Source organism: Ictalurus punctatus, chromosome 20 (assembly GCF_001660625.3).
Source record: "Ictalurus punctatus breed USDA103 chromosome 20, Coco_2.0, whole genome shotgun sequence".
NCBI classification, from domain to species: Eukaryota; Metazoa; Chordata; class Actinopteri; order Siluriformes; family Ictaluridae; genus Ictalurus; species Ictalurus punctatus.
Genome location: NC_030435.2, coordinates 13,272,884 through 13,293,300, shown reverse-complemented (window position 1 = coordinate 13,293,300; position 20,417 = coordinate 13,272,884). Strand labels below are relative to the sequence as shown.

Here is a 20,417-nt window from a genome sequence, read left to right as displayed (position 1 = left end):
TCGGCAAAAGCTTGTTGAGCTTAACAAAATAGGACGTGTCTATTAGAAAATATCACAAGCATTCTAAATGTCCATTTCCACCATCAGGGCAATAATTAAGAAGTTCCAGTCAACTGGAAATGTTATGAATCAACCTGGAATTGGACGCGCATATGTATTGTCTCAGCGCACTGTGAAGAGGATGGTTCGAGTGGCCAAAAAATCTCCAAGGACCACAGCTGGAGAATTGCAGAAGTCTCAACTACAATCTGAAGTCACCTACATCACCACAAGTTGTTTGGAAGGGTTTCAAGAAAAAAGCCTCTACTCTCATCCAGAAACAAACTCAAGCGTCTTCAGTTTGCCAGACACTACTGGAACTTCAAACGGGATCAGGTTCTATGGTCAGATGAAACCAAAATAGAAATTTTTGATAATAAACACCAGAGGTGGTTTTGGTGCACACAGAGAGGTAGCCATATGGAAAAGTACCTCATGTCCACGGTTAAATATGGTGGTGGCTCTTTAATGTTTTGGGGCTGTTATTCTGCCAGAGCACCTGGATATTTTGTTAGGATACATGGCATAATGGACTCTAGCAAATATCCACAGATATTAAATGAAAACCTGACTTCCTCTGCCAGAAAGCTTAAAGTGGGCCGTGGTTGGATCTTCCAGCAGGACAATGATCCAAAACGTACATCAAAATCATCACAAAAATGGTTTACTGACCACAAAATCAAGATCCTGCCATGGCCATCCCAGTCTCCTGACATGAAACCCATAGAAAACCTGTGGGGTGAACTGAAGAGAAGACTCCACCAGCACGGATCTCAAAATTTGAAGGATCTGGAGAGATTCTGTATGGAGGAATGGTCTCTCATCCCTTGCCATGTATTCTCCAACGTCATCAGTCATTATAGGAGAAGACTCGGAGCTGTTAAATCTTGATAAAGGGAGATAGCACAAAGTACTGCCTAAGTATTTGTTAAAGGGTGCCAATCATTGATGCACACCTATATTTAACAATTTTTTTTTTTGATAAACCTGTGTTCTGTTTGCAGTTGTTTGATATCAGTCGATTTTTCACAGCCTTCTTTGCTCATCTTTACCAATGGTGCCAATATTAGTATAGGGTTCAATGGTTTGAACATGGTTTAAATTGAAATATATAAATGCTCTGACTCACAGATTGAAAAGCTTACCTGATTCACCACTAGTAATATGAGTAAACTCCAACCGTTTTTCTGATCATTCCTCTTATAGCATAACAGGTTTAGAATTAGGTTTCCTCAGAACACTCCGTTTTCATGCGGTTTAACTAGTTACACCGGTGTGATGGACCAGGAAAAACATGTTCTCTGAAATTCACTAGTAAGGAATGGAGCTTAAAACTGTAGAACGAAGTAATAAACTCTGGTTTATGGTGTGCAAACTGAACTCAGTGTGCTTGTGCCTTGCAAGAATAGAGATTCTGTGAATTCTGCACATTCTTCCCCTCCTCATTAGTGAAGCACCTCGGGTACAGGAAGAATGTAAAGCAAGTCAGGAGGTCAGAGATTTCTTTATTACATATGTACAGTTCAATCCTAAAACCCTGAAAGGTCTCCAACCAAAAACAATTAAATACAGAAAACATTATTTAAAATAAGATTAGTTTATCATTATTATTAATATTATTATTATTATTATTATTATTATTAACAACAACAATAATAATGTAATTAATGTTTTATTTTATTTATTTGTTTAATTTTATTATTACTTGGCAGCACATAGTCAGAAAATAATAATTGTATTTTTTTTTTAAATATTTATTTGTTTAATTTTATTATTACATGGCAACACATGCTCAGGAAAAAATACTAATAATTGTATTAAATTAAATGTTTTTGAATTTTATTTGTTTAATTTTATTATTACATGGCAGCACAGACTCAAATATGACATTTATCTAATTCCCACAGTCCTGTGTGTGTTGGATTTTATTGTTTCTGATGCATTCAGTAAATAAGAGCTTTATCAATGTCTATCGGTGAAGATTGATGTCATCTTAAGATAATGTAGTTTATGTTAATTCTGATTCACACTGAGCACAGATACACTATCGTTTCAATCCACAGCAACTCTGTGAGATGCCTCTTACTTGCACAAAACATGATTCTATCTGTCCAGCTGTGTTTTTGTATGCGCATGTCTGTGATGATTATATGGCCCATACATATTCATTACACCATCCATGAAAAAATACCCATATGCTATTTCTGCACTGTCCCAACTGTCTTTTGTTGTGTGTGCTAGTAAACTGCGTTGTAATTACAGCTGAACCAACATCTGGAAGTACATTTTTTTAGGCTTTTAGACTTTACACATACATGCGGTTTATTTTTTTGAAAAATTTGTTTGTAATATTCTTAGCGAGTAATAAATATATCAGACATTTGAGCTTTTACCAGAATCTCACAAGTACACAAAAATCCACACGTCATATTAAAAGTCATTTGCCATTGAGTTCTCACTCCAAATGACACAAAGTTTCTATTTTCTCCCCCAAAATTCGCAGATGTGTCAGTTATACAGGAGCTTTGAGATCTCTGATATTAACGGACACATTAAGTGAGATTAGTAACCTCTCATTTAGTCTCTGTTGAAAGATGCGGTGTTGCTCTCTTTCTTTGTCAAGGTAAATTGAGAATGTTTTGAGTTGATGAATGTGAAATAAAATCTATCAATGTATGTTAGGTATGTTAGACTTGGACTTAGCTAGATAAGTATAGCGTTAACCTCAGTTAACTATACCAAGTATATTTAAGGGGATGTCAGCAACACATTTAGGCCTAATTAATAGGACTACAACAAATTATCCAATCCATCACTACAGATAATTTTAATGATATACTAGTTATATCATATACTATGGTAATTTAGTATGTGGTGTCAACTACAACTACTCAACTATGAGAGCAAACTGGTTAATGTTAGCTTTAATCTGTGGATGTTTACATCCATCTCCAGTGAATCATATAGAAATGTATCATTTTTGCCCTGTGATATCAAATCCTTCTAATAAAATACGTGTCATATAAAGCCTGTTGGAGCTCCACCACATTCACCTTAAACATTCTAAACAAAGATTACTGTCATCTCTTCACACTGATGATTGACAGGCTGGCGATTGATGTGCTTCCTGTGTGTATTATCGTTGTGTTTTAGGCCAGACTGCAGCTCTGTGGTGACGTGAGTAGCTTCTGTGAGAGTGTGTTTTGAAAAGGCCCTGAGACAGTAATGCGGTGTGTCTGTGTGGTCTTTTGTGTTGCTGCTGCTGCTGCTGCTATGTAAAAGACACTCACTCTGTCCTTGCTGTCCATTTTCAGGAATTATCTGTGACAGGTGTCCATGATATGAAAGCCCTGGATATAGTTGTCCAATCAGGTCAAAGCGAGTGCATGTGCTCAAATTACAGATAATAATCTAACTGTGGGAGTCTCACACAGCAAATTGCAGTCTATAAATGCCCATTTGTGTTTATCACTGTGGTTTTTAAGCATTGTTCTTATTTTACACAAGTTTTCCACTTCTTCTTTTGACTTCCTTGTTGTTTTTGGTTTCCAGTTCTCAGGAACTCCAATAGCAGTCTTTCTATACCTCTCTCTCTCTCTCTCTCTCTCTCTCTTTCTGTGTGTGTGTGTGTGTGTGTGTGTGACAAGTTCATCGACTCTTATCATTAGTCTTCTCTTGATAAATACTAAGGCACTTTGTTGAGAGGACACAGATATTGGCTGAGAGCCAGGGTACATATATGTTTAAGAGAGAAAGAAAAAGAGAGTTGTGTACATGCACATTTAGAATACAGCGAAGAAAAAGTGGCATGCAAAATACTATCTTGTATATTAACTTTTTTTTGTTGTTGTTTTGGTTATTTTGTGAACCAGTCACTTTGACTGAGGCAGTGATCAGAGCAAGTAGTCAACTAACTCGTGATCGAACTATCTTATCCGTGAATAAAATATGTGAAGTTTGTTAATTGATTCTCTTTAGCCTGACGTAAAATAAAAGCCGATGGTTTCAGATAAATGTTACTGCATGATGTGCGGTCTCCAATACAGAAAATGTTGAAATACATCAAAAATCTAGTCTGCAGTACAAGACACCCAGTCTCATCGTGAGGTCATATTTACACTCACCTTAAACAGTGGATCTTAAACAGTTTTCTGTTAAACAGAGCAAAAAAAAAGAGGTTCTACATCACCTTTATGTTATAACCTATGTGGTGAGTATATGTAATATAAAAAACCTATTCAGTCAGCTGCTAATTTGTGCTGCTTAGCCGACAAAGGAACATGCTATTCTTCTATTTAAACTGCTGCTGCTAAAGCATAAAGCATAATAGTGTCATTTATGTGTATGTATCTGTTTACTTTAAAGGGGTCATGATATGAGAAATCAAATTTTCCTTGATCTTTTGGCATTGTATCATTAAAACATCTTGCAAGTTTCATATCTTAATACGTCCTCCTTAGTACAAAAAGCGCATTTATTTAACCAAGCTCCAAAACAGCTTGTTTGGATGTGGCAGGATCTGTGACATCATACTGGCAAATTCATTTGCATATATGACTGCCCCTATAGCAAGACATCGGCACCTACTTTTACATCATCCACCTGGTGTGCAGTCACTGAAAACAGTTCCGCACGTGTTATGGCAATCGTAGCAGTGAATGGTTACGTTTAAGTTTTAAAGGCAAAGGATACAAAAAATTATCATTTCAGTCAGAGGGTGGAAAAAGGTAATAAGTTACTCTATTTTGTATTGGTTTTTTTTTTTTTGCGTAAATTTACTAATGTTATAAATAAACCTCAGGGAAGATGAAAAAAAAAAATTAAAAATCAAATAAAAGCATGTCATGACCCCTTTAAAGATATAGCATTGATCATTTATTATGTGGTGTCAACTACAACTACTCAACTATGAGAGCAAACTGGTTAATGTTAGCTTTAATCTGAGGATGTTTACATCCATCTCGGCTGAATCATATAGAAATGTTTCATTTTTGCCCTGTGATATCAAATCTTTCTAATAAAATACGTGTCATATAAAGCCTGTTGGAACTCCACCACATTCACCTTAAACATTCTAAACAAAGGCCCAAACTGCCTGTGACCTATAGGTACACCAGACGCAGTGATGCTCTGTCAGGCAGTTCTGCAGTCATGCCTGTGCTTTCTAGAGGAAAATAAAAAAGAAGTGAGGTGTAAGAGAAATGCAATAGAGGGGAAGTGTCAGGGCATGTCTCAGTCACTGGGATTAAAGAATCACCCACTTGGCATGAGAGAGCCGCAGTGGAGGGAAAAACAGTACTGAGCGTGCTCAGTCTAGAACAGCTGATGACTGGGAAGTTCATCTGAATGTTCTCGAGCATGCTCTGTATTGTTTTTCCCTCCACTGCAACAAATTTTTTTATGGTACGTTCAAGTCAATATCAAGGAACATTTGCCTATAACAACATTCAGATAAACTTTCCAGTCCTCAGCTTTTCTAGACTGAGCATGCCTAGTATTGTTTTTCCCTCCACTGAGGCCTAATTATTCATTCATAGGAACATTTGAGTCAGTGCTCTAGCTTATCTATAATACACACATGTACAGATTTCTTAGTTGTGTAGTGAAAAAGTTTCTGTTAGACTTCACTATTCCTTTAGCTTTACAACACAAAAATTTATATCATCAGATCAGCTAAGATGAATAAGCAGTCAGTGACTACGTTTACCTGGACAGCAGTAATCTAATTATTGACCTTACTCTGAGTAAGATAATAATGTGATTAAGGTGTTTACATGAGTCGCTTTTAGAATACTCCTTTCATGTACCCGTTTTACATGTTATAGAACATAGATCGAGTTACAGCACACATCATTACATCACCGCTCCACACCGTCCAACGTTCCCTCCAGAATTTTACATATCAACATGCAGCTCGTCTTCGTTGTGGTACCGTATACAATTTTGGGTGTTTTTCTTTTTAATTTTTACGAATGCTTCCAGTGCGGTTAATTATTTGTCATGCTATATGTGCTCATAGATGACTGCTTGAAGCCATGGCCTGTGTCCCTAACTGCATACTTACCTACTATATAGTAGCCGAGAAACATGTATTTCACCTGCTATAGGCCTATAGTAGGTAAGTATGCGGTTTGGGACACAGCTGTGCTCTCTTGTTTGCAGTAAAACGGTTGAGCACTGCCGTGTGTGTACGTGTCCTGTCACAAAACGCGGTGAAAACTCTCACACGACGTTAATAGTGTGATTAAGGTGTGTACATGTCTGTAATACACGTCGATAATGCGAATAAAACAGGAATACTCCACATGTCTTAATTCGATTTGTGTTTACTTCGAGTATGACCTTAATCGGATTAAAGTAATTAAAAATTGCTGTTTACATGGTAGTTTCTTAATCAGAGTATTGTCTTAATCGGGTTAATATCGGATTATTGTTGTCCATGTAAACGTACTGACTGTTTTGAACTAAAACAGGAAAAACAGCTCTTAGAATTATTACATTTGAATATACAAATAACATAGATCTTCTAGTTTCATGGTTGGATAACATGTAATTCTTACCTTTAGAAATGTTTTTTCCCCAGAACTGCAGTCAAATCCAAACAAGTATACTGCAACGGCTATTTAATAGCCCTGTCAGTTACTGAGGAATGTGTCATCATTGACAACATCGACTGTTCTTTTGCAGGTGGACGCATCAACAGTAGTTATGTGTGGATGTACAACTCTCAGCTGAACCTGTGGATCAGGGTGGCGTCGCTCAACAAGGGCCGCTGGAGACACAAGATGTCCGTTCTGCTCGGAAAGGTAGGAGAACTAATAACGGCTCAGAACTGTATTTTGTATGTCAAATGTCTAAATTCCAATTGATGACCAAAATAATCAAATTGCTGTCTTCAAAAGTAACCCAATTATGCTGGAAGGTGATTCAACTCTGACTACACTGTTATGTGCAACACACCTGCCACTGATTGACGTCTGGTTTCGGTAAAATTAAGTGCCCAAAGTTTATTCAATCAAATGCAATATGTCATCAGTCACTCTTCCAACATCTCCTCTCTCCAGTATTTACCCAATCCCAATGTACAGTATATGGACAAAAGTATGTGGACACCTGACCATCACACCAATATGTGCCCAAACCAAAACCATGGGCATTAGAACAGATTTGTTCCGACGCTTTGCTGTTATAATAGCCTCCACTCTTCTGGGAAGACTTGGCACTAGATTGTGGAGTGTGGTTGTGGGGATTTGCCCATTCAACCATTAGTGAACTGATAGACTGATGTCATGTAAGGACGTCTGGTGTGCAGTCAGTGTTCCAATTCATTTCAAAGACGTTCACAATTCAAATTGACTAGGCCATTCCACAACTTTCCATTTCTTCTTTTTGAGCCATTCCTTAGTGGATTTGCTAGTGTGCTTAGGATCATTATCCTGTTGAAAGGTAGAAATTCAGTTTAACTTCAACTTTCGGACAGATGGCCTCACATTATCTTGAAGCACTCTTTGATATGATGCAGAATTCATAGTTAAATCAATGAATGCAAGCTGTCCAGTCCCTGAGGCAGCGAAGCAACCCTAGACCATAACATTCCCCCCACCGTGCTTCATAGTTGGTATGAGGTGCTTCTCCTGAAAAGCTGTCTTTGGTCTGAGCCAAACATGTCTGCTGTTACTGTGGCCAAACTGCTCTAACTTTGATTCGTCTGTCCAGAGCACATTATTCCAAAACGCCTGGTCTTTGCCTATATGCTCATTGGCAAACTATAGTCTTGCAAAGTCTTTTTCCTGGCACGCCTCCCATGCAGGTCAAATTTGTGCAGTCTCTTACAGATTGTAGAAGCATGCACTTTGACACCAACAGTTGCAAGACTTGATAGCAGATCCTGTGATGAACTTTTGGGCTTCTTGGAGAATTATTTTTGCATCAGATGGTCTGCTTTTGGGCTGAATTTGCTGGGACAGCCAGTCATGGACAAATTGGCAGTCGTTTGAAATCTGAGCCACTTGTAGATGATTTTCCGTACAGTGGAGTGATGTATTTCAAATAATCTGGAGATCTTTTTAAATCCCTTGCCAGACTCATAGGCCTCTACAAGCTTTTTTTTCTGAAGGCCTTACAGAACTCTTTAGATCTTGGCATGATGACACCACACACCTCAATAACAAAGGGAACACCAGACACTAGATATGAGTATAAAGGTGCAGCTCCAAAAAAAACATTTTAATCATGGAAAAGTAAAAAAACATTCCGTAATTGAATTCAAAAAGTGGAACTTTAATATATTCTTGATTCGTTACACATAAAGTGAAATATTTAAAGCATTTTTTTGTTTTAATCTTTATGATCAAAATCAAAAATTTTAAATCAAAAATCCAATATCAAAATATTAGAATAAAGAATTTATAATACAGAAATGTTGACCTTCTGAAAAGTATGTTAATTTGTGCATAGGCATCTTACCTGGGCTAAGGAGAAAAAGAACTGGACCGTTGCTCGGTGGTCCAAAGTCTTTACAGATGAAAGTAAATTTTGCATTTCATTTGGAAATCAAGGTCCCAAGAGTCTGGAGGAAGAGTTCAGAGGCACAGAATCCAAGTTGCTTGAAGTCCAGTGTGAAGTTTCCACAGTCAGTGATGATTTGGGGTGCCATGTCATCTGCTGGTGTTGCTCCACTGTGTTTTCTGAAGTCGAGAGTCAGTGCAGCGTCTACCAGGAGATTTTAGAGCACTTCATGCTTCCATCTGCTGACAAACTTTTTGGAGATGCTGATTTCCTTTTCCAGCAGGACTCTACACCTGCCCACAGTGCCAAAACTACTAGTAACTGGTTTGCAGACCATGCTATTGCTGTGCTTGATTGTCCAGCCAACTTTCCTGGCCTGAACCCCATAGAGAATCTATGAGAAACATTAGACCCAACAATACAGACAAGCTGAAGGCTGCTATCAAAGCAACCTGGGCTTCCAGAACACCTCAGCAGTGCCACAGGCTGATTGCCTCCATGCCACGCTGCATTGATGCAGTTTGTGCAAATGGAGCCCTGACAAAGTATTGAGTGCATAAATTAACATACTTCTCAGAAGTTCGAAATTTCTCTATTATAAATTCTTTATTGTAATATTTTGAGATACTGGATTTTTGATTTCCATGAGCCGTAAGCCGTAATCATCCAGATTTTTTTTAAAAAAGGCTTGAAATATTTCACTTTGTGTAATAAATCTAGAATATAGAAAAGTTCAGCTTTTTAAATTAAATTACTGAAAAAATGGACTTTTCCACGATATTCAAATTTTTTTAGATGCACCTGTAAATAACACAGGTTCCACCTGCACTACTTAAGCATCTTCTTATCACTGGCACCCAATCTTGAACATATGATTCTAATTTTATGGAATAAGAAGGTGTGATAAATGTAGGGGTGTGCTTACTTTTTTCCCATGTAATTGTGAAAATTACTACAAAATGTCAATTTTATGTGTCATTTGATAGAGTGTATCTTCTTTAATAATAGGCACTGTTTCAAAGAGGACCAAATGTTTGCTTGTCCAAATATGTGACAAAAAAATAACACACCACAGTTTCCATGGGGTGTACTTATTTTCTCACATGACTGTATATCTGCATAAATATGACCTAAAACATTATCAGATTTTCAAACAAGTCCTAAAAGTAGACAAAGAGAATCCATTATTAAACTTGTTCATTTATTTATTGAGGAAAATTATCCAATATTGCATATCTGTGAGTGGCAAAAGTATTTGAACCTCTAAGATTAGCAGTTAATTTATAGATGAAGTTAGAGTCAGGTGGTTTCAATCAGTGGGATGAAAATCAGGTGAGTGAGGCCCCTATTTTATTTAAAGAACAGGGATTTATCAAAGTCTGATCTTCACAACACATGTTTATGGAAGTGTATCATGGCACAAACAAAGGAGATTTCTGAGGTTACAAAGCCATCTCTAAAGAGTTTGGACTCCACCAATCCACAGTCAGACAGACTGTGTACAAATCAAGGAACTTCAAGACCTTTGTTACCCTCTCCAGGAATGGTCGAGCAACAAAGATCACTCCAAGAGCAAGATGTGTAATAGTTCGCAAGGTTATGAAGGAACCCAGGGTAACTTCTAAACCACGTAAGGCCTCTCTCATTGGCTAATGTTAATGTTCATGATTCCACCATCAGGAGAACACTGAACAACAATGGTGTGCATGGCAGGGTTGCAAGGAGAAAGTCATTGCTCTCCAAAAAGAACATTACTACCCTTCTGCAGTTTGCTAAAGAACACGTGGACTAGCTAGAAGGTTGTTGGAAAAATGTTTTGTGGACGGATGAGACCAAAATGTAAATTTTTTTGTTTAAATGTGAAGCATTATGTTTGGTAAATATGGTGGTAGTAGTATCATGGTTTGGGTCTGTTTTGCTGCATCTGGGCCAGGACGACTTGCCATTATTGATGGAACAATACATTCTGAAGTATACCATCGAATTCTAAAGGAAAATGTCAGGACATCAGTCTGTGAACTGAATCTCAAGAGAAAATGGGTCATACAGCAAGACAATGACCCTAAGCACACGAGTCATTCTACCAAATAATGGTTAAAGAAGAATAAAGTTAATGTTTTGGAATGGCCAAGTCAACGTCCTGACCTTAATCCAAAAGAAATGTTGTGGAAGGACCTGACGCAAGCAGTTCATGTGAGGAAACCCGCCGACATTCCAGAGTTGAAGCTGTTCTGTACGGAGGAATGGGCTGAAATTCCTCCAAGCCGATGTGCAGCACTGATCAACAGTTACTGGAAGCATTTAGTCGCAGTTATTCCTGCACAAGGGGGTCACACCACATACTGAAATATACAAAATTCTACAAACTTCCAAGCACCACTGTATATGATAGTTTTATAACAGACATAACATACATAGTTTCGTAAGTAAAGGTTTTCTGGCAGAATGTGGCTTAATTAATGTTAATCAACTCTAATTAAATATCGTTTCACAATGCGTACACGAGGTTCAGAAAGAATGGTAAAAATATGACCATTCTCACCATTTACCATTTAGTCTCGGAAATTTTTTTTCTATTTTTTCATAACTGAGATAAAAACATTTGTTGGTTGGTTTGGACCTTTGTACGCACCTTATATACTTTATTGATCTAGGACGATCTAGGGTTATGTAATATTGGATCGATTTATTGCATTATTAAATTAATTTTATTACAGGTTTTTTTTTTCAATATTTTGTGTTTAGACAATAATATTGAGGGAAAGTAAGACATGTTTGCTGAGGAAAATTAATCAGATGTATTGTGTTTTTGTTAAAGTACTTGGGAACAGTTGTTGCAATTTTCCGACTCCATGCCAGGATCCTGCCATGTATGAAAGTAGCTCATATGTTTGTCATTATTCTTACCATTCTTTATTAATTATTTCTGCTTTCACAACACTCTGCTCTCTGAGTTTTGTTCTGAATGTTGTTGCCAGAATGTAAAGTAAGTTTTTTCACAGCATATACCCCTAAGATATTTTGAAATTCCAGTTCCTGGAAAGGAGCTGTTTTTGCCTTTTCCATGAATTTCTGTATCCAGCACTAAGTCAAGCACTAGAACACCTCCCCCTGCACTCTAAACTCATCTCTAAGTAGATACATTGGAAAATACAGTGTGTCTGGTGCAAAGGCTGTAAAGATGATGTGTAGCTTTGCCAGCAAGGACATTCTTGAGCTGTTAGAGGACCAAGAAGTAAATAAAAAAATGATAAAAGTACATCAGTCATTAAACACATGGTTATGTTTGAGTTGGACATAATGCCGTTAGCTGTTACTGGCAGAAATGAAGTGAGGAAGCAAAAGAGGAACGTCTTGGAACTTTTTTCAGAACGTCCATTTGTAACATCCTGTTTGCATCAAGCATGAGAGACATGAAGCGGCACGGCAACGCAGCAGGTAGCAATGCCACCTCACAGCTACACTGAGCTTGGGTTGCTGTCTGTAAAATTTCACGTCTGCATGGGTTGTCCAGTTTCCTTCCACATCCAAAAAACATGTTGGTACGTGGATTGGCTATGCTAAATCACTCTAGGTGTGAATGAGTGTGTAAATGTGTGTGAGTGTGTGGTGCAGTGTGATGGAGTAGTGCCCCATCCAGCGTGTTTTCCTGCAGAGATTCACTTTTTTTGCCCCTTAGAACCTCCTATTCTCCCTTTTACTCTGTCTCCACTAGGGGTGTTAATCTCACTATTTCAGACTATATGATATGCTTCTCGATATGTAGTAAATATTAAAGTATTGATTTTGTTCTATTTCAATTCACTGCTGATCCGATATGACTCTCTTAAATGTAACATACACTCCATAAAGAACAACAATTTCAGCATTTCTTCACTGTTTGTATTTTATCAAACATTAATTTCCTACCTAAATATTTCTCGTTTTTTTTGTTGTTGTTGAGTTTTTTTGTATAGAGTGGGGATGCATACTTCATTAAAATGCTGCCAACACAGTATAGTGTATCCGGGTGAATCCATCATTTTCTGTGCATGTCTGTGCAAACAGACTCACCAGTTGCATCGGGTGGCTGTGTGTTGGTTAGCGAGTGCAGAAATAAACACTAGTGTTATCTGTTGCAGCTTGAGCTGCAGGCTTCGGTTAACGTTTCCCCATGCTGCCTTCACTAAGGTTTGTGGTGCAGTGTTACAAGTTTAGCATACAGCGGTGCTTTTGTCGAGACTTCCTGCTGAGCTTTTGTTGAATCCAAAGCATTTCCAAAGTTTAGATTTGATACTCTCTTTCTTTGCTCTCTCACACGCTCTCATTTACATGCATACACTCACAAACCAGGCAGCGTGCATCGACTTTCAATGGCAGTAACGGCTTTAACCGTTTTTCCTTTTTATTCGATCCAGCTCTACAGTAGGCTTGCAAACCGACGCTGCTGTGTCAGAGACCACTGGACTATTTTCTGAATGTTCTTTTTAAAAAAAATTTTCTTTGCAGCCCTAGTCTGTCTGTCTCTCATTGTCTGGCTGTCTGTCTGTCTCTCTGTCTCTCTCTCTCTCTGTGTCTGTCTTTCAATTCAATTAAATTTTTATTGGCATAAATATTACTTGTCATATTATTGCCAAAGCAAGTAATAACAGATTGTGTAAAAAAGAAAAGTAAGTATAAGTATTAACAGAATCTCTGCTTTTACAGCTCACACATACACACAAACACACTATTATATTAAGATTTACTGTCAGGTCCATGCAATCCACTAACTCCAATTCCCAAAACACACCGTGGCCTACTAACATTGCCTCCCCGGACTACACACATCAGAAACCCCTACCGCTAACCCGCTCCCAGTTTCCTGACTTCTGATCACACCCTCCTGTTCCCAATCACAGACCCCCCGCCAATACACCTTTCACCATTCATTCATTCATTCATTCATTCATTCAATCATTCACATTTGGTGAAGTAAATGCTCAGTTTTGACAGTTTTATCTTTACCAAGCCTGATCTCTAGTGTTGATTATCCTGTATTTTTTTAATTTTTATTCTTTGCCTGACCAAAGCCTGTTTATTGATACTGATTCTGTGTGTCTTTCTGGATTTATAATAGCTGAACTGCTATTGCAGCCCCTGTTCCCTCACACTTACAAATGCAGATATTATAAATAAATAAATAAACCAGTAAAGAGGAAAGTAGTGATACCGCTAAACTTAGCGTCATAAAGCGCTAAATAATGAGCTCAAGACATTCTGCATCTCACTCGGTGTCTCACTGTCCCTCACGTTTTAACATTCTGCAACATATTTTGCAGTGAAGGCTGCAGTGTGTCCTTAAGATAATCCACCATTGCACCGCTCTTACAGTGAGCACACAGTCTCTTCTCTGGACAGCCAGGTTCTCCTGTGTCAGTCCTTCAACACGGCGAGTCTGTACTCACTCAGCCTCACAATCTATCTCTGCTTTATATCTTTGACATTGAAGAGATACTTTCCCAATTCATACACTCTGTTTAGGGCCTGCTAGCAGTGTAATCTGTTTAATAATTCTGATTCGATGTTTGTGAGATCCTTTAAGTGTGAAGATCCATCCATATCAGCACTCATCTCTGCCTGACTGTCTGACATTTTGGACTGGATGAGGAAACGCCACCTTAAGCTCAACTTAAGGAAGCACAAACAGAGCTCCTTGTCATCCCTGCCTGCCTCTCAATCAACCAAACCTCACCGTAAAGCTTGGCTCGAGCACACTCAAGCCAACCAGGACAGCCAGAAACCTTGGGGTGACTTTTGACTACTTAACCTTTACAGACTACATTTCAACAACTGCACGGTCCTGTAAGTTCATTCTGTACATCATCAAGAAAATCAGAGCCTACTGCATCTCACTGAACAGGCTACACAGCTACTAGTCCAGGCTCTTGTAATCTCAAAACTGGACTACTGCAACACACTACTCCCGGGCCTCCCAGCCAGTTCCATCAAACTCTTTCAGATGATTCAGAATGCAGCAGCACACTTAGTTTCAACCAGCCCAAAAGAACCCATGTCACAGCCCTCTTCATCTCATTTTTTATCTACTCTGTGGGTTTTTTTTTTTATTACATTTACATTTATGGTGTTTGGCAGACACCCTTATCCACTTACATTTATAAAACTGAGCGTTTGAAGGTTAACAGCCTTGCCCAAGGGCCCAACAGTGGTAGCTTGACAGTGCTGGGGCTTGAACTCCTGACTTTCTGCTCAGTAACCCAGAGCCTTTAACCACTGAGCCACCACTGCCGTTCCCTCCACTGGCTTCCTGTAGCCGCCCGCCTGCATCAAATTCAAGGGCTTGATGCTCACGTACAAGACCTTGTCTGGAACAGCACCTCTCTACCTCAACACTCTGAAGCTTATGTTCCCTCGCGTAACCTGCGATTGATTAACGACCGATGCCTGGTAGTGCCTACTCAGCAAGGCATGAGGTCCCTTTCCAGAACCTTCAAACTGACTGTCCCTCTTCAGTCCAGACAGCCGAATCCGTCACTAAGTCCCACCTCTTCCATGAACACTTAACTAACCTCTAACTTGCCTCCCCCACTAAAACAAATAAAACTTCTGCACTTACTCTGGCTCTTACACTTCTACTCTGCACACTTTTCTTCTCTTGAACTCAATTAAAATCTTGTATAGTAGCACTACTTGTATTGTTCTCTACGTTGAGCAATGGTGAGCAATGCAGGTCTGAGACTGCTGTGTGTTGGGGTTTGTGTGTTAGTGAGTGACAGAGGGAACTGGTTTCAGGGTTGAGTTCTTGTGTGTTCAATGCATCATACTGCAGTGTGCTTTCATTAATTTCTCTTTCTGATGTTCTCTGTCTCTCTGTCTTTTCTCTCTCTCTGTCTCTCTCTCTCTCTGTACTTCCTGTTGGACTGGTTGGACCTCTGATGGCCTAACGTCAACTAGCTGGCAGTTATTTCCTCTCTTAGTTATCATTATGATTGGGTAACATTCACAGTGCAGAGGACAACGTGAGAGGTGTGTGTGTGTGTGTGTGTGTGTGTGTGTGTGTGTGTGTTAACAGAACTCTCATTTGTGTCTCTGCATAACTTAACATCTCTTCCAATCCACAAACACACACCCACAAACACATATACACACACACATACACACCAGTGTCAGGTAGCAGTTGCATAAGCCGAGCCTGAATGTTGAGAAGTTTGTTTTAGGTGTCTCTTATAAATCGCGGCTAATAAATTGACAGTTAACATTTTCTCATTAGCAGATAAATCAGAGTAATTTAACCAGCCAATTTAAAATAAAAATGATTAGTCTGATCAACAGCACAATGCACTCAGTGTGTCTTATTGTGTCTTCTTGTCATTGATCCAGTTAACATTAGCCTGAAGTCCAACATGTCTCCTGAAGCCAACACACAGGAAAGCAACAGTAAAACGTGTTAGCTCCAGCTAACTTTACTGACATATACATGTCCACTATAACAGCTATAATGAGTGTTAAACCAGTGTGTATGCTGTGCTACTGCTATACTGCACATGAAAAGTGAAACGGATGAAACATTGCTATTTTATGCATGTAATAACAGGTCTGTTATGCTCAATTATAGAACTGTTATTTGTAGTCTTTTTCTGGCATGGCCTGCATACAGCACATGATTTCCCATGTGGCCTACTTGTTAGTCAACACAAATAACCTTTGTACAGAATTGTGACAAGTATACAGTGCTATTGGCCACAATGCAATGTACATGGAAACTGGCCCTTATTTTTGAGCTGGGTAAGGGAGGTTTTCAAAAGACTTTGGACTTGTGGTTTCTCAGTAATATGAGAAGCTGCTTTTTGTGTTCTATTACGTTTAAGAGAGAGAAGAGAGACTTGTGAGGGAACGACTGTTTATAGACGCTGTAACGTAAATGATTACAGGAGCTAACGTTAAATCTACCTATAAATGGAGAAAAGTATGGCAAATCGTTAATACATAAAAAGTCATTGGCAAATTGCTGTGGTATAAGTAAGGGGTAATCCATGGCTAGGTGTGCACCACACGGTTTTAATGCATGACCTGGAGGTAGAGAACCTTCTGACGCCAAGCAGAATTTAACTGAAAGGATCAAAATAACGGTTGCTTTTCGTTAGCTATTTTATATACAGGTCATTAGATCTAGAATTCCGCCTGCTCTAAATCATGCACAGAGATAAAGTAGTGCAATAAGATTATATGTATTTGAATGACTTATAATAAATAGTTATTAGATAGTGAGAAAGAGTGTGCATGTTTGAATTACCTGTGTCTGTACCGCGTCTCTACTAATAATGAAGCTGTGAGTTTAACTACTGTGTGCATCTGTAACTGTATGTTGCCATGGTTACAGTTGTTTATAGGCAGCGCATTAATTTCGAACCGTGATTAAACTGATTGGTACTACCTGTGCATTCAGTGGTTTGACCGCACACCTTCCAGCGAATCAGAATCGAGTATTCGGACAGACCATGGTCCAAAAGGAATAAAACACGCTGGAATGTGCTATTATAGAAAAACAGTTGAAAAAACAATCTGTGTTGGGGTGATGGGTGATCTTGGCACAGCAAGTGTAAAATGCAAAGGTTTTTGGAGGCGTTGAGACACTTCTAGTCCAAAGTCTGAACACGTTAGATTCAATATAATTTTTATTGTCTCATAAAACCTTATGACTGGAATCTGTTTGTAAGAGAGATGCAAATAGTGACGTTAATACCCATATATACATTTTATTTCTGAATCAGTGTATTTTTAATAAGTAGGTTCACCAACAAAATTTGGAGATGGAGCAAACTGCTCAGCTTACGTGGGAACTTGGTTGAAGTGTCTCATGAAGCTGGTGCCAAGAGTGCATGAAGCTTCATCAGGAATACTGTTAAAAATGTTAGAGCAAGTGTGTATAAACTCTCAATTGGTATTTTGACGTTTTGGTGTCTGGATAACTCGTAAAAAGAGATATCCAGACTACTACCATTTCCTATGGGATCCTAACAACAGCTGGCTGGACAGCAGCATTTACTGCACACACAAAAGACAAACCTGGAGCACCACTAGTTCCTTGGCACTTACCACAGTGTGTACCAGCAAATGTACCAGTGAATGTACCAGCAAGTGTACCAGCGTGTGTACCAGCGTGTGTGTACCAGTGAGTGTACCAGCGAGTGTACCAGCGTGTGTGTACCAGTGAGTGTACCAGCGAGTGTACCAGTGAGTGTACCATTGTGTGTACCAGTGAACCAGCGTGTGTACCAGCGAGTGTACCAGTGAACCAGCGTGTATACCAGCGGGTGTACCAGTGTGTGTACCAACGAGTGTACCAGTGTATGTACCAACGAGTGTACCAGCGAGTGTACCAGTATGTGTACCAATGAGTGTACCATTGTGTGTACCAGTGTGTGTACCAGCGAGTGTACCAGTGAACCAGTGTGTGTACCAGTGAACCATCATGTGTACCAGTGAGTGTACCATTATGTGTACCAGTGTGTGTACCAGCAAGTGTACCATTGTGTGTGCCAGTGAACCAGTGTGTGTAACAATGTATGTACCAGTGAGTGTGCCATTGTGTATTCCAGTGAACCAGTGTGTGTACCAGTGAACCAGCATGTGTACCAGCGTGTGTACCAGCTTGTGTTCCAGTGAGCGTACCAGCGAGTGTACCAGTGAGCGTACCAGCGAGTGTACCAGTGAGCATACCAACGAGTGTACCAGTGTGTGTACCACTGAGTGTACCATTGTGTGTACCAGTGAACCAGTGTGTGTGTACTAGTGAACCAGCGTGTGTACCAGTGTGTGTACCAACGAGTGTACCAGCGTGTGTACCAGCATGTGTACCAGCGTGTGTACCAGTGAGTGTACCAGTGAGTGTACCAGTGTGTGTACCAGTGAGTGAACCAGTGAGTGAACCAGTGAGTGTACCAGTGAGTGTACCAGTGAGTGTACCAGTGTGTGTACCAGCGAGTGTACCAGTGAACCAGTGTGTGTACCAGTGAACCATCATGTGTACCAGTGTGTGTACCAGCGAGTGTACCATTGTGTGTGCCAGTGAACCAGTGAGTGTACCATTGTGTATTCCAGTGAACCAGTGTGTGTACCAGTGAACCAGCATGTGTACCAGCGTGTGTACCAGCTTGTGTTCCAGTGAGCGTACCAGCGAGTGTACCAGTGAGCGTACCAGCGAGTGTACCATTGAGCATACCAACGAGTGTACCAGTGTGTGTACCAGTGAGCGTACCAGCGAGTGTACCAACGAGTGTACCAGTGTGTGTACCACTGAGTGTACCATTGTGTGTACCAGTGAACCAGTGTGTGTGTACTAGTGAACCAGCGTGTGTACCAGTGTGTGTACCAACGAGTGTACCAGCGTGTGTACCAGCATGTGTACCAGCGTGTGTACCAGTGAGTGTACCACTGAGTGTACCATTGTGTGTACCAGTGAACCAGTGTGTGTGTACTAGTGAACCAGCGTGTGTACCAGTGTGTGTACCAACGAGTGTACCAGCGTGTGTACCAGCATGTGTACCAGCGTGTGTACCAGTGAGTGTACCAGTGTGTGTACCAGTGAGTGAACCAGTGAGTGTACCAGTGAGTGTACCAATGAGTGTACACAGGGTTACACTGAAATATTTCTGCTACACTGAAAAGTACTGACAGCGTTGCAACATCTTTTCTCTCTTCCTTCACTTTGTCGATGTCTTTTAATCTGTTTTTATTATGGAAAGCTCTAATAAATATCTGCAACCATTTTTCCATAAGCTGGAGGGGGTTTGGTGTAACACACTACACCCATACTCCACTCATGCACATGTGACTGTGATCTCCAGCATCCTGAGGCTCCACTGACTTCACTTGGGCTTAACAAGAGTGTTTTCTCTGGAACAGAAGCCAGATCATATCTCTAAGTCTTTTCATCTAATTATCTGTTTCCTGTGCATTATTGTGTGGATCCAGTCTAAGATCAACCAGTATATTAACGTCATATTAATAATGTTGTATGATCAGTGAAAAATGATTCAAATAAGTAATATCTAGTAGTCTAGTCTAGCAATAATAACTTAAAAAACTAGATCTCTACCCCTCTTTTCTCCTCCTGAAGTAAACCTCCAGTACTTCACAGGCTGTCATCTCGATATCCCTCTGCTCAGAGTAAAGCGATCTGGCTTTCAAACAGAAACAGGAAAAATGCACAATCCCGACTGGTTAATCCTGTTACTCACCACAGGAGCTGGAAGACAATTAAATGCAGAGAACTACAGGGGCGAGCTGGCATTTGACCCAGCACTTTTCAAACTACTAGTGTGGTGACCCAGCACTTCAGGCAATAACATACAGGCCTGACTCGGTCTAAAAACCAATCAAAACTTCCAGTTCAGCTGTTCGATGGGACATTTCTCCTAAAAGGGCTCTCCTATGAGTGTTAAAGGTTTAACCACGCTTTGGTGCTCACTGGCAATTAATAATGGTGCGATGAATCAGTATCGCACATCAGTAACATTTCGATGTTTTTCAATATTTCAATATTTTTACAGTTTCAGGATAGAGACATATGCACATATTCTTCGCTCTGAATAGCTTAGAGGAACATTCCTCAAATTACATTCTTCAAATAAAGTAAGTAAGGCTTGCTGGGGAACAGACAAGGACTATAGTGTCAAACTGTGTCTTCGGTTTTTAAAACGTGTTTTAGAATTGGTGCTACCTCACTTTGTGTATTAGCGTTCTGCTGTTATTAGATGACTAAAGAGTAAAATGCAAAATGAAGCATGTGGGGTCACAACAAACTACTCTGATGTTCATTAAAAGGTGTGTGTATCATTAATAGCTCAAATTTGATTAAATATCATTAAAAGCAGCACACTTCGCCCAAG

The 20,417-nt window shown here is 39.6% G+C and overlaps 1 protein-coding gene across 2 annotated transcripts in view; it reads left to right on the top strand.

Moving 5' to 3' along the window:
- klhl24a (kelch-like family member 24a) overlaps positions 1-20,417 on the top strand; it is a 46,319-nt gene that overhangs the window by 9,884 nt on the left and 16,018 nt on the right. For both annotated transcript variants that reach the window (XM_017496138.3, XM_053673539.1), the window contains exon 5: positions 6,727-6,845. In XM_017496138.3, coding sequence (XP_017351627.1) covers positions 6,727-6,845 — 119 coding nt within the window. The remainder of the gene's footprint in view (positions 1-6,726; positions 6,846-20,417) is intronic.